Below are 15,143 nucleotides of genomic sequence, written 5' to 3'. Positions count from 1 at the left end.
GCAGCTCCTCAGCCTTGGGCACATGGAGAGCTGCTATTGACCATTTCCTTCCTGGATTCCCTCAAACCCTCAGCACCTCTGCTGCACTGTTCTTCCCCCTGAGATGTGTTTGTCTGACTGCAGCATTGTGCAGCCACTGCCACTCCCTGCTCCCCTCAGCAGTGGGAGCAGGAGCCAGCACTGGGACCATTCTGAGTTCATTGGGAGGTGAGGCTGGGATGGATTCCCTGTTTGTACATATGAGCTAGAAATGAGTGAGACAAGGGCTGGGGCTTGGGCTGCTGGTCTTTTCTACCAAACTTTGCTAAAATCCTCCATTTCATGTGTCTGGTACAAGTAATGAGATTAGAGATTACACTCTGGGGGTTTTTAGCTCAATGCTTTTTGTTAAAATTGCTTCTGGTACAGGTTATCTCAGTTACCTGTGACTTATAAAAACCACAGAATCCACTGGGTGCTGTTCCCAATTCACCTGTGCATGCACAAACCCTGCTCTGAGCTGCTGAATCCCTGTGGGAGCTGCAGCCTGAGGTGCCTGGGCAGTGTCCCTGTGCTGAGCCTGTCCCTGTGCCTGCCTGTCCTGAGCTGGACAGAGCAGGGAGGCACAGAGGATGCACACACAACACTCTGCACTCCACATTGGTTACACAGTATAATATTCAGGTTTGGAAAAAGCTTCCATCTCTGTGAGCTCACCACCCATTAATTATGGTTTTGTGGATTTCTTTTTCTAGTACCCTCAGCATCCAATTAAAAGAAAAAAAACAAATTTCTTAAAATAAAAAATAAAAACTCAAAAGGACATAGCATCAGTTAATTTTTTTCCAAGACTGATTCAGCAAAGTTGAATTCTCTCTGCAGCATTAGTCTCCTATGTTTGCATATATGTACTACCAAATTATTTTTAACTGCATGAATTTACTACTTTTTCTCCACAAAAATCCCATACAGGTGTCTCCCAGTAACTAAAACTCTTGAACAGTAAATGTCTACCTAATTCAAAACTAAACCACTGGATCTGTCCTCATTATTGCTACCACAAGTCACAAATTATTGCTCTTTGTGCCTTAAAAACCATCATGCTTAATAATTCCACAGACCTCATGGCATGAGCCAAGGGAGTAGCTCACACTCAAAGCTCATACCTATTTTAGAAATGTCTGCAGCAATTAAGATTTTCCTAGCAGAAGGCAGTCATAATTTAGCATATAGTCATATACTGCTTTAACCCACAGGGATCAAGAACATTCCTATTCCTCTCCAGGACTAGTAGACACCAGGAAAAGGCAAACCTTGTCTTACCAGAGGAGCAGTTATCAAAGTTGAGATCTCCACAGAGTACATCAAAAGCCACCAGCTCCTCTGGATTGGCTGTACTGGAGGAGGAGGTAGATTTTCTGAATTCAGACAGCCAATCTTGAAGCATATCCAGTTGCTCACATCGAACAGTTGTGTCTCCTGCAGCAAACAAACAACAAATCAAGGAGTAAGACCTCCTGTTAGAATGTTACTCAGCCAGATATGAGCTGCTGAGCTATTGGCAGACATCCTGAGAAAAAGGCTGCGAGATAAGAAATGGTGTGGCCAGAAGGGCACTCACAGTGCTGAGCCTGTTGGGAGCTCCATCAGGACTCACTTTTTGGTGATTTGAAGTGTCTCCTTCTGGAGCCAGGCACTTCTGAAGAAATGAGAGGACAAGTTCCCTGTGCTGCAGACAACTCCCAAAACAATGATGTTTCTTGTCATAGGAAAATCTGATGCACTGTGTTTATAATCAGGAATTCAGAGTTAAAATCCTACTTCAGACAGAACTAGACAGTCTGTTCTGGGGTAAATCACTTGATCTTGCTTTGCTTTCTAATTTTTAAAAAGGAAAAGTTCAGCTTTCAAGTGTAAATTGTAAATATACATCAATGGTACATTCAGCTTACTAATACTGAATACTCAGTCCATCTGAGGAAAGGTCAACCTATTTATGGTCAAGAAGAGGATGCCTAAACTGGAAGTGTTTTTTCATATTTTCAAAGGTATGTGTTGGAAACAGGTTCAGGTAGGCAGAAATCCAGAAATAGAGAACAGGATTCTTTTCACCAGTTCTGGGGAGTTATACCAGGATGTGCCCTGTTCTGCATGGAAGGGTTGAGCTTGATTGGTTGCCAAATGGAGCCATCTGACACACAAAACAGCTCTTTAATTACAGCAACTAACCACACTTAACTTCAAGCACATCAGGTGACATGAAGTCTAACAAAAAATGATTACTGTCTCTCTCTTACAATGATTACAGCAAATCATTTTGATGTGGTCAAAGGAGTAGAAAGATGCATTCTAGAAACAATTATTTACCATATTGTCTTTCCTTTTATTTTGTTTTCACTGTCCCTAGTGTTAACAGCTATAATTTTGCTTGTTTCAGACTTTTAAAGATATATGAAGTCAGAACAACATTTCTTTTCTTCAAAATAAAAGATTTGTTTTCAAGTGTCAGAATCAGAAGGAAAAGCAGCAAGCCCAAAATTATTTAGTCTGAGTAGAATTTTACTTTGACATAATTTACTACTTTGTAAAACCTGTTATGTATGTCCAGAGCTTCTTTCAGAGGCCACTGTGGAGATGGTGAATATTTAATTCTGCATCCTCACAGTTTATTAATCACTCATCTCAAATGCAGCTGTCACCAGGACTCTTTAGAGACTCTTAAAAAGTGAGCCCTGCAACATTAGCACTGTCACTGCATTAGCACACACAGGCTCCAGCCACTAGGGCTCCACCTTCCTACCACTGCTGCCCTGTGAAAGGTTGGAGTTTCAACATCATCTCAGGGCAGGGGTGAGCAGGAAGGAGTTAAATCAATAGTTAAATACAAACAGAATCAGAAATGTTCAACCAAGGATTATTTGATACGATGCTAAATAATTAAAAGATATATTGAAAAAAACATGACTAGGGAAAGAGGGTTTTAAGTAGGTTCTGACACTGACTCACCTCTTCAGACTGGTAATTCCAACAGCAAAAACCCTGATTTTTTTCTTCTGTTTGTGTTACTCGTAACAAACCTTTACCAGCTGGGCTGTAATATAAAAGCTGATGTGTTTCCCAGATCTATTCCCTAACCTACAGTTTCAAATTGCTTGTCCCTCAGGTTCCCATTGTACCCTGCTCACACAACTTGGGAAAGCCCCTGCAATGACAGCACAAGAAAGCCCCACAGTGGAGATGGAGCCAAACAAAAGCACAGGAAATAGGTCACATGGAACAAATGGAGCCTGGAGCAGGTGACACTCACTACAAAAGGTGTGCGTGACTAACAGATCCTTCCTGCTGAGCTAAAGATAGGGCAGAAATCACAGACCCATGGAATGTGTGAGCTGTGAACGTGAAAGGGACCTCTGCAGATCATCCAGCCCAACCCTTCTGCCCAAGCAGGGATCACCTACAGCAGGTTGTTCAGGACCATGTCCAGTCAGGTCTTGAAAATCTCTGTAGTTGGAGACTCCATAACCTCTGGGTAGCCTGATCTGTAACTTTGTCATCCTTCCAATCAACACCATTTTCCTGTGTGTAAATGGGATTTCAGTTTGTGCCCAGTGCCTCTTGTCCCATCACTGGACCCCAGTGAGGAGAGGCTGCCTCCACCTTCCTTGCACCCTCCCATCAGGTATTCACACTTGGACAAGAGCTTTCTCCTCCTGAAGCTGTCCCAGCTTCCTCTTTCCTGGTGAAGCTCATTCAAATTCATGGACTGTCCTCCTTTTGCAGCATCTGAATCTTCCTCTCCTGTCTCCTCTCCTTAGGCTGTACTTTTTCTGACCTGTCATTGTTTCCTCATAAGGAACTTTTAGGCATGGTGCTTGTTGATAAGAATGCAGTAAAATCTCATTCCCCACAAAGTCCCAATTACATAAATGGCTTCATTTTCTAAGAAGTGCTTTTACATTCCTGAATGGTCAAGGATGTTTCACTCATTTTCTGTGAATTATCCATCTGGCATGGCTTCACCAAATGAGAAATAAAATAACAGGCCCATTACCACATGGGCATAAAACTCAGGCAGTAACCTGTCCCAGATCAGCATGAAAAATACAGCAAACACACTTAACTGAAACAGAGAAAGGTAAAATTCTCCAACAGAAAAATCTTGAGAATAACAAAAGACACACAGACAAAATGGTGTTGTGTCTGATAAGATACATTGCTGTTACTAGGAAAGCATTAACTGCATAGTGCCATACAGCTCTCTCTGAGGATGCTGAGCCTTGGTAACAGCCCTGCACAGCTTTTAACCTTAGGGCTTGACAGGTGAACCTTGGAGCTCTGGGAACATGACTTCCATCTGTCTTTAGCCAAGTGTGCACTTGTGACAGCCCAGCATCCCTGGCTATCCCCATAGAGGTCACAGCAGTAATTGCTATGTTCAGGGCACTACTGGGAGCAGGGGCACACAGGCAGCTCCATTTCCAGGACACAAGATGGGATCTCCCTAATGAATCCCTCTAATGAATGACTTGAATGTAATTGTTTTCTGAGATTAATATTATCCAGCTGACTGCAGCTCTCAGCAGGCACTGCACACATCTACATACAGGAGTTACTACCCAGACCCCAGTCTCAGCAGCTCCCAATGATCAATAACTTTGGAGATGAAGATAAGTGAACTCATCAGACATCCAGGTAGAAGAGAAGCCTAAGTTGCATCCAGCACACTCAGGGAAACAGTTCAGTAAATACTGATAGAAGAGAACTAGGTAGTAACTCCCAGCAAAGGTTCAACTTCTTAAACATTCAGATAGAATCAGTGATCTGACTGCCACCAGGGATTAGCCAAAGAATACAGATTTGTGCTAATTGCTCTGCACTCTTTTCTTCAGTAACTGGCCTGGAAAAATGCACATAATTGTGTCCTGATGGGTTCCTGCAGTCAGCATTTCTGAATTCTCTGAAAGCTCCTTTCAGCTTCAAATTCTGTAGAAGGATGAAAGGGTAATATGGGAAACTTCAGCCAGCATAAATAAATACTTCACCTTTGTTCATTGTAGAATAATCATACTTGCCGTTTCCATTCACTTTGAAAACACTTGAGTGAAACCCTGGCTTCAGTCAGAACTCAGGCAAGAATTATGCACTGACTGTTCTATCCTAGTCTGACACACCTTGCAAGGAGCACTGTGCTTGTTGGACAAAGCACAGACAGGCCTAGTCACGGGAAATTAAAAAATCTACTGGAGGAAGTGCAGTATGGGATATATTGGCAGGGAACCTGGGGAAGAAGAGCAAAAAAAACCTTGCAGAGTGTAGGATATGAAGCCTAATCACAAGGAAAAATTGTTTCCAAGTCACAAACCAAAGGCTTCGGTTCAGCTGTGAGACAGGCTGTGTCACAGGCCCCTGCACTTGTAGCACTTAATCCAGGGTGGACTGAGGAAATAAAATAAATCAAAGTAAGAACAAACCACCTAAACCCCAAAGGAACAGAGTCCCCTTTTATTCTGCTGGGCTCCTTCTCAGCTGGGTCAGGTCCCCAGCCAAGTGCAGCACTGGGGTGGCACAGCTGAGAGGAGGGCAAGGCCAGGCTGCCCTGCTGGGGACACGGCTCTGCTCCTTCAGGAGCACCACTGGAATCACTGCCTGAGGATGCTCAGCACTGGAGCTACTCCTGATTGCACCACCACAGCTTCAAACACTCAGAGAGCTTTCTCAGCTCTGCTTCAGCTCTGTGCAGGCTTGGGAGCCTGAAACTGGGGCTGGAGAAGTGTGAGTTCAGCAGCTGGGCTGCCAATGGCTGCATTCACACTAAATGCAGAACAGGGATGGGAGCAGGTGAGGAGACAGCATCCAGCAGGCCTCATCCCTTCAGCTGGGGCTGGAGTAGCTTGAGGCTAACTCTGGACTGATGGCTTGGTGGGGTGTCTGAGCTGTGACTCAATGGCACTCGGGACGTGGGTGGATTCAAGGCAGCAAAACCTGGCCAGAACATTAATCACTGACTAATCAACAGACATAAAAGAACCATGTAAAATTAACAGCCCTGCAAAATAATTACATCAAATCTCATTAAAGGATCCCTTCATTTGTCACTGAAATGCAGCAATTTCCACAGTGGAAATAAAGAGCTTCTTCATGGCAGCAACCAGTACCAGGCAGAGACCTGTGAGGAAAAGCTACATCTAATTCTAATGTTTGTTGAAAAGGTTGAGGGTCAGGTCTGAACAAATAGTAATTGCTCAGAACAGAGTTGAGCCAGCACATACCTTGAGAAAAGCATTAGCAGCTGGTCCCTGATCATAAGCAGTTGGATCATTTCACTTTAAACTTGTGTAAGTATCAGAACTGTCAAGTGTAAGTTTACATATCCTAGAAGGGAAACCAGGTTGCACTCAGCCATGTGTGACAAGATGATTTAAATGGCTGACCTTTTAAACACTGCTTGTTTTTATAGATACACATCTTTACATCGTTAAACTGGGGTTTTGGATAATTTGTTCAATGCATGAATGTTATGAATCAAATGATGCAAATCAGAAAGCACAGCTCTGCCGAACTTACGAACTTTAGTTTTCCATTTCATTACATAAACAAATACAAAATAGCTAGGGACTGACTCTTAAATCATTGTCTGCTCTAGTTGAATGTAGTTTGAACAAGATAAGCCTAAAAATACAAAGCAGGAAAATAAAAGGTTGTGTTTTACCCTTGAACAAACTTTAGGCTGACTTTGAAAATAGAACATTACTTCCCCTTTCTTCTTCCCTCCCCCCTCTTCCTCTTTAATATATTAGGAATTTCACAATGTAGTTATCAAGGACTAACTGAGAATACAGGATTAGGAAAGGAACAGGACTGAAAACTAGAAACAAAACCCAAAAAACTATACTAAACTGGAACAGCAATAAATCTCCGTAATCTCACAGTACATTACCGTAAGTTAAAAATAGAAAAGCAGAGAGGGATGATACATTGTTAAAAAGGAGCTGAAAAATTCATTAATCTTTTTTAGAACCATGCAGTGTCTGTGATGGACTGGAGGGAGTGTCAGTTTTGCTGGCAGGTCCGTGTGTGGCTGAGGCAGGAGCAGCAGAGCAGCCCCAGATGCTCACACACGGATTTGCAGCCACGTGCAGCCCTGGGTCCCAGCACATGGGCTGGCAGCAGCCACTCTGCCAGGGCTCTCCTGCTCCCAGCAGCACCAGAATCACAGCCATGTTTAATGAAGGAAGGGTGTCCAACCCTCTGGCTAAATAAAATGCTGATCATACTCAAAGTAAAGGTCTGTAGATTTGGTTCTTAGAACTACACCTACTCTAAGTTCAGAACTGTTTTAAAACATACAACCAAGAGGATTTTGCAGTGAGTGCATTAACTTGCTGGTCATTTATGGATGAAGTTTGCAGGTCAAAAGCCAGAGAATTGTGGCTTTTTCCACCAGAAATCGGCAGCTAGAATTACTGTCCCATGTAACTTCTGATTATCCCCCAGTTATGTACGAATAAATTTTTGTTTATATGCTGATACAGTATGGGTTGTTAAATGCTATTGAGTAACAATGATAGTAATATATTTCTAAAATACCAGTATTTGGTTAAGAGAGAGCAAGGAGAAGCTCCCAAGGGATAGTTTTTGTCTGTGCCCCATAATAATTACTCTGAGACTGAAGATGTGAAGGGCTGGGGATACTTGTCTACCCTTCTTTGCACTATTGCTCTTGTGCACAAAATTACCACCCCAGGCCTGGAATAGTGACAAACAAAGAAGAATCATAGGACAGTACCTGCAATAGCTTGCAAGTGAGTGCAGGAAATGTATCCCACAATTCTTTGGTCCTGAGGTGTACTTCCCACTTGCACCTGGAAGGGAAGAAACAAAAAGGTGATTAGTGGAAGAGCTCATACAACTCTACCTCCAAGCCCATCTGTGCAGCCTTTTTTACCATTCTTTCCAGCCAACTCCATTTTGAAACCAGAAAAAGCTCCCAGAGACACACACTGAGGCTTCCTGATCTTACTGGGGCTTGTGGCCAGCACACTGACCCTTTGCTCATCACCATGTTCAGGGTTTTGATTTTGATCTGCACACATAAAAAATGTTCCTTTCTCCTGTTTTTGCAGTCCCACAGGCTCCCTGGCCCAGGTCTCATTCCCATGTACAATTCAGGCCCACCACTCCAGTGCTTCAAAAACCAGTATTACCAGCAGCCTGGTTCTTGCTGCCTGTGTATGACTAGAATGAAAAAGGGAAAATGCCAGGAAAAAGGATGAAATATTAAATAGATATTGGGTTTGATCATGTTTTCTCCATTCCACAGTAAGTTTTGGATTTTAATGGATTTTTTACATTCTTCTGCAAAGGTGTTGGGGGCCTTGGTGTGCCTCAGCAGTGTTTGCATCCTTCAGCTCACAGCAGCAGCCCCCATGCCTGTCAAGCAGACACAAAACACTGCCTGGAATCATGTTCTTACACACAGAAGAGGAAGAGCTTCCAGGGAAGCTGGAATGTAATGTAATTCCTCATCTATATCTTAAGCTACAATCCTTTAAAAATGTACTTGCAGGTAGACACACAAGCAAATTATAATAAATTTCTGGTTTAGAATAAATTCCTGATTTTTTTTTTTTAATCAAGCTCTGGTTTAGGTTTTCAACTCTATTGGTAATTTTGGCAGTTCAGGACTTGGCTGCAAATCAAAATTCCAAATGAAAAATGGATAAGTTTTGTATTGTGGCAAGAAACTAGTTTGAGTCTGTGGTTTTCTTGTTGACAGTTTATGTGGCAACACTGCATGAATTAAAGAAAATGCCCACAGAGGAAAGTTGTACCCAGGGCTCAGAAAACACCACCACAGATGACTCTACTTCACAAGGCTAGGCTCAAATTTTATCTGACACCTCTAAATAACAAGCAGAGCTCCATTTCATATGGCCAACATTTTCTCAGCTTGGTTGGTTTTCTTGTTTTCCAGCTATTCAAGAACCAGCTGATATATTTTATAACTGAAAAGGCAGCTTTGCAGTAAGTGAATTTAGAAGTCATTTGTACTTAACAATGCCTTGTTAACTTTGAGGGTTTGTGCCAGCCAGGGGAGTAGGTAATAAACAACTGGCATTATTCTGTCCTCAGTCTGTTCAGTCCTTTTTCAGACAGTTTTACAAATGGATATTGATGGTGTTCTTAGTGCTGTTCCCACTCAGCTAACCTGCTCCAGGGAGGCAGAGGGAGCCAAGGCAAGCACAGGCAATCCCTGGAGCTTCCAGCCCCAGAGCTGGAGATGCTCCTGAGCAGCCTCAGAGGGTGGCAGCAGTGCTGGAGGGCTGGCAGGGAGTGCTGCAGGAGCTGCTCACACCTCTCCCTCCTGCCTGCACATCTCAGGGGCACTGCTGAACCATTAGGAGCTTTCTCTCCAACTTTTTAATGCAACATAAACCATTCCAGTAGAAATGTGGAAAACAGTTTATTTCCTCTGCTGTCTAGGACAGGCATGTGAATGAACCATCTCTTCCAAACTTAGTGATTCAAACTCAGGGTTTCTCTTCAATGCTATTAAAAAGCCCCTAAACTATAAACTATAAATTCCACTTGTTTGCAAATGTGCAGTGTTTCCTGCAGCAGAGGACAGGTGTGGATGCCCCACACCTCCCAGTGTCCCCACTCTGGAAGGAGAACACTGCACATAAAGTGTTCTGCCTTAGAGCAGGAATGTGCTCCTAATAATCCCCTTATTGACCAAAGCAGATGGAATCATTCCAGTGTTTCTATTCAAAAAGCAGAAAAGATTTAATTGTAAAAGCTGCACATCCAGACATAAATTATAGCCCAATTGAGAAAAAGAGTCAGCTCAAATTGGCTTTAGAATTTCCTGTGCAGCCTTAATGGAGTGCCTGACAAGGCCCTGTACTCCTCACCCAGCTTGTGCATAGGATCATACTGATTTCCATTAATCAGGAATAAATGTGTATTGTTCAGTGAGCCTGTGTGCTCATCTGTGCTGAGATGGACTTGGGATCTTTTGCTCTCAAAGGATTGTGAGAAATGGCCCAGGATGAAGCCTGGCTGTGCTCTGTGGAGGGGCTGAGCACAGCAAATGCCCACAGGGATGGTGTCCCAGGGCTCTGCTGGAACTCACAATCCCAGGGGGAGAGGAAGGGAGAGGGGCTTCCATAAACACTCTGATTAAAAAATAAAGCTCCAAAGCAAGAGCTGAAGACATTAGCATAATTTGAATTTCGTTGGAAAATGCCAGCATGGAAGTGCAAAGCAGCTTGTCTCCCAGATTTCACGTTTCCTCCAGCTTTTTTGACTTTTAGGGGCTTGTAGTTTCTTTTAACAGGCAGTACTGATGGCAACCACGAAACTGAATATATTTGGTGTATAATCATCATGGAGGCAAATATTTGTGACAACTACTAGGAGAGTAAACAAATACCTTTGCATCCTCCTAGTCAGTTCCCAGCTACAGTAGAGGCATTACTGTATTAAATACAGTCTGAAGTAAAATAGTAAGAAAACTCTGTTTATTCAGTCTAATTTGGTATTTCACAGATGGACAAGGACTGTGGGTTGTGCAGACAGGAAACCTACTTGACCTCTGAAATACTACAAGCCCTGTAATTCTACATGAAAGCATTCTTTTGTGTGGCCAAGGAGCTATTTCAGATGTTGCATTTTCCAGGCTGTGCTGGATGCTGCAGACGTGGCAGGAGGACAAGGCTGAGCCTCCAACGTGGACCTTGGCAGGAGGGCTCTGCTTCCACCACACCAAGTCAGCACTTCACACATGTAATTTTAGCTGCTTAACACAGAAGAAACATCTACAGTCACATTTACAAAGGAAATAGGTGTAAACAAATAAACCAGAGTGGCTCTGCCACCGTAAGCCTGACTTCAGCTCACCTCAGCTGCTCTGCATTGGTAGCTGTGTGTCAATAACACATTTATTGAACTGTCCTTCTGCAGGGACCTACTTCAGGCACTGCTTTCTAAAAATCACCATACAGTCTTGGTTGTGCCATGAACCATTCCTCTTTGTGTATGGAAATGTAGAGGAAGAAAATATCTAAATATAAGGTCCCGATGTTTTAAAATATTTATTTTTAAATGATCACAGGAGGGAAAAGGTATGTGATAACCTGTTAAACTCTAGAGGTAAAATTAAAACTGACTGAACCTATTTGTGGTTTAATAAAGTGTCCAGTTATATAATTTTCACATTAAAAATTAGCCTTTTTCACAATTATGCTGAAATATGCAAAATTTATTCCAATTCTCACTAGATTTGCAATAATCAAATTAGTCAAACATTGAGAAGCTAAGAGTGGATTCAGATCCCTGTTACACCACCCTGACCATTACATTTTGTTTGCTCTTGGGAGGGGGCCATAAAAATCTCATTACGGATGGGAAAAAGAGTTTTTCCCTTAAGGGGGAAATCCTGCTAAGGGTGTGTTTGGAATCCAAAATGCCATTTTCTGCTGCTGCATATTTACATTTGTCCCCCTACCTGCAAACGAATTAAGAAAGTGCAAAAGTGACCTCTCTGAATTTTTGTTTTCCAAGCACTGACTGTGTCAAGCACACCAAAGTACTTGACATCAAGTAGATTTTATTAAAAGATTTCATCTCAGTGCCACAGCACATTAGTACAATCTGTTGGAGACATCACACTGGGACTGCTGTGCAAGACTGGGAATATTCCTAGAATTGTTTTGCAAAAGCTTGTCCTGCATGACTGAGGTATGGTCTGTCCTCCACTGAGACTGGTATGAGATAATAAATGGCTCATGGAAGAAATCAAGGCAGCAAGGTTGTGGCAGAAAGATTCTTGTTCACAGGAAAAAAACTAATGAGTAGCAAGAACTGAAATTTTAGAGCTACAGCAAGGGAAAATAACTTGAAATTTAATCACAGTGCTTGCTACCATGGGAATTTCCTGGGCTAACTGGAAAATCTTGCATATCTCATGTTTCCCATATTCTGGCACAGTAAGTATACAGAGCTGCAAACTTGACAAATACCTTGTCTCTTAAGAGTTTATATTTACACTCATCTGTTCCAGCAGTGCAAAACAATTCTATCACATCTGGATGATAGATGTCAAGAAAAGCATCAACAGATACTTAAACAAAACCCATGAGAATGCTACTTCAGTACTGGGGCATTTCTCTACCACCTTGAAAAACAGCTTCAGACAGGACATGGCTGTGTCAGCAAATCATCAGGTGCTCTGAAGGAAATGCTCTTTAATGATTAAAAATTTGAATTGTGCATGAGAAATCTCACTTGATTAAAGAACCAATCTAGAGTCTCAAATACTGACCAATAATATATACACAAACCCAAAACATTTGTTATGAGGAGAACTTAATCTTTAGTGACATTTTCTAGAAGCTTCAGATTGCCAGGAGGGAGCCATTCAAAAATATGCAAAATAAAATAGTTTCCTAAACGTTTACCCTCCAAAACAAAGGAGCTATTAACATAAAAGTCCAAGCACACGTGATTGCCTCTCCCTTCAGGGGAAGCAAATCCTGGTATGCAAACTGGATAAGAGCTAAAATTTTGGCATACTCATGGCAAAAGTTCTTCACAAAGTCTGTTACCCCAGGATCTCCATGTGGCCAATAAAGCCAGAGCTGGGAAAGGTAAATAACCTGCCTGTAACACTGGGACTTCTTCAGGTGAATTGGGATCTCCACAGTCTAGCTCCAGCCTCAACCAGTATAGTTTAATCTCATCTTGGGCTGTAAATGAGCAAAAGCTTCCATTTCATCCACTCAGGTGACCATGGAGGTGTCAGTTTTGCCACTGAAGTAAATGTAACCATAGTGCTGCTCCCTGCATTGCTCTTCTGAGGAGGAGAAGTCACCAAAGTACAGAACTCTCCAGGAAATGAATTCACAGTCATGGCAGGAACCACACTAATGATGGTCATGCTATGAAGAAAAGCTAACCAGGCTGAAAGAAACTCTGCATGCTCTGGGGAGGAAAAACAAAACCTCTCTCCCTAAAACAGAAGTATGAACATGGCATTTGTAAAGAACATCATCAGAGCAGGGGCCTTGAGTAACTCTTTGTGTTGGAAATAAAACACCTCAAAGAGAGAGTGAGTGCAGGGCACAGAAACAGAATTTACAGTTGATGTGACAGTGATTTACTCCCACAGAAATATTCATCTTACCATATGTAACCAATATTGTTTAAGTTCAAGGGAAGCTCCCTTAAAAAGAGCCTGAGACCCAAGAGAATTGCTGTGGATAAAGCAGGTGCAATGCACAAGGAGTGGCATTTCCACACCCACTGCAGGGCTGGTGCCCTGGGATGTGCTCTGTGCCTCCTGTTCCCCTGCACTGGGGATGTCGTTATGTAACCCAATGCAATTGTAATGAGTTAGCAGTGAGGAAGGGAAAAGAAAGAAATGGAAAACACAATTTGTTTTCTTTCCAGTACAATATTTCTGTAATCTTCCAAACTGTATCAACCTTTCCTGGACTTTTTTCCCATTTTAGCAAATTTCCAATACAAGCAGGAGAGGCAGCATTAAGAACCTAACTGGGACAGCCAAACTGTCCCAGTCCTCATTCCTGTTACTGCTAAGAGAAGATGCCAAAGAAAACTTGCAGCTACTCCCATTCCCACTTCAAACATTCTTGTCCCACAGAGATGACTTAGATTAGTCATAACTCCCAAGAAAGGTGTATTTTTGGTTAGCTGAGACATGGTGCAAAAAGATCTATCTTATTTTCCATCCTTCAACAGCTCTGCCTTTTGCCTTCAGAAATATGTAGCAGCTTCTAAAGAAGACACATTAGTTAAATCCCTATTTTATTATAATAAACATGGTTTTTTAAGTATATTAAAGAAGTTTAAAATGTTATAGAAGTCGGCTCAAAATTGTGTGGTGCTCTGCAATTCTTTCTAGCTACATTTTCACTTGATTATTTCAGAATCCTATTTTTTCCCACCTGCCATGCGCAACAATTACTGTTCCATGAACTCAGAGAATTTGTTATTTGGCAAAGCTTCATTAAACATATATATGAGGGAAAGTGGCTGTAAATTGGTGCCACTAATGAAGGGCTCTTCCTCTTCTGAAGAGAAGAAAGCCCACAACTCACATTTTCTCAAATCTTTATTTCATTCTGCACAACAGTTTTTATTTATCCCCATTAATGAAGGGGAAAAGGACCATGATTAATAACATTAATTATATCAAAGTGAAGGAACATGGTACAGTGCCATGGTAGAGTCTTTTTTTTGTTCTTTTTTTAAGAAAGTCTCAGTTTATTGGACTCCATCCAATTCCTGCATTAACATTTTACAGCAGAAACTCAGCATGTGGAAAATGTTTAGGTTACCCTCCTGCCTTAAATGGCACAGCTTTAGAGTCATCTAAACAAATTCATGAGCAGCACTAGACATTTCTTTTATACATCTTGGGATAACTGTAGGTGCTGGCCAACTGATGAAGGACAAGGAAATCTAACCACTGGAAGCTCTAGGTGTTCTTTACAGGGGGCAGAAAGGAGCCATTCCCCTTTCCTGTGCAATCCTGAGGTCCAAAATCTTCCCCTCAACCCAGTGTGGAACTGCAGCAGCTGCCCCTGCACTCCAGGCACAGCTCACATGCAAAGGCAGCTTAAATTACCCAAGTGAAATGCATCTGCATCAGAAATATCAAAAAGGAGAATCACAGAGGTAAATTCAGGGAACCCTTATTTTCTCACACAAAGCAGGCTCCTTGAGAGGAGAAAACAGTAAAACTGTGCTTCAAAACAGTTTTGCAATCAGAGCTGCTGCTCCTTCCACCATCTGTTACCACCATATCAGCTCTTTGGAAAACAAGTTGAGCTTTGCACACAGAGCAAAGGTTGCTAGGTTTCCTTTAAGCAATGAATAATGACATGTTCTCTGCACAATTACTGTACTCCCTGAGAACAGCCTTCATTTTCAGAGAATTTGAAAAGTAAATCTGTTAATAACCTCAGGAATTAATATTAATTAAACACAACTTCTTCCAGAAATCTAGCAAAATCCACAAGATGTTCTTTTTCCTTTTGATTTTGAAGAATACTATTAACTGTTCAAACTTCCCACATCAGAAAGCAGTTTTGCATTATGCTCACATACTCTGTTTTAACTTAGAATTCTTTTTTTTT

The 15,143-nt window shown here is 42.0% G+C and overlaps 1 protein-coding gene across 1 annotated transcript in view; it reads right to left on the bottom strand.

Moving 5' to 3' along the window:
- SMPD3 (sphingomyelin phosphodiesterase 3) overlaps window positions 1–15,143 on the bottom strand; it is a 101,929-nt gene that overhangs the window by 14,542 nt on the left and 72,244 nt on the right. Inside the window, exons 3-4 of the mRNA XM_066557534.1 lie at window positions 7,766–7,841; window positions 1,303–1,458 (exon numbers count right to left, since the gene is read on the bottom strand). Coding sequence (XP_066413631.1) covers window positions 1,303–1,458; window positions 7,766–7,841 — 232 coding nt within the window. The remainder of the gene's footprint in view (window positions 1–1,302; window positions 1,459–7,765; window positions 7,842–15,143) is intronic.

This window comes from Molothrus aeneus, chromosome 11, assembly GCF_037042795.1.
Source record: "Molothrus aeneus isolate 106 chromosome 11, BPBGC_Maene_1.0, whole genome shotgun sequence".
In the NCBI taxonomy this organism is placed as follows: Eukaryota; Metazoa; Chordata; class Aves; order Passeriformes; family Icteridae; genus Molothrus; species Molothrus aeneus.
The sequence above is the reverse complement of the archived record's forward strand: the minus strand, read 5'-3'. Positions and strand labels throughout refer to the sequence as shown.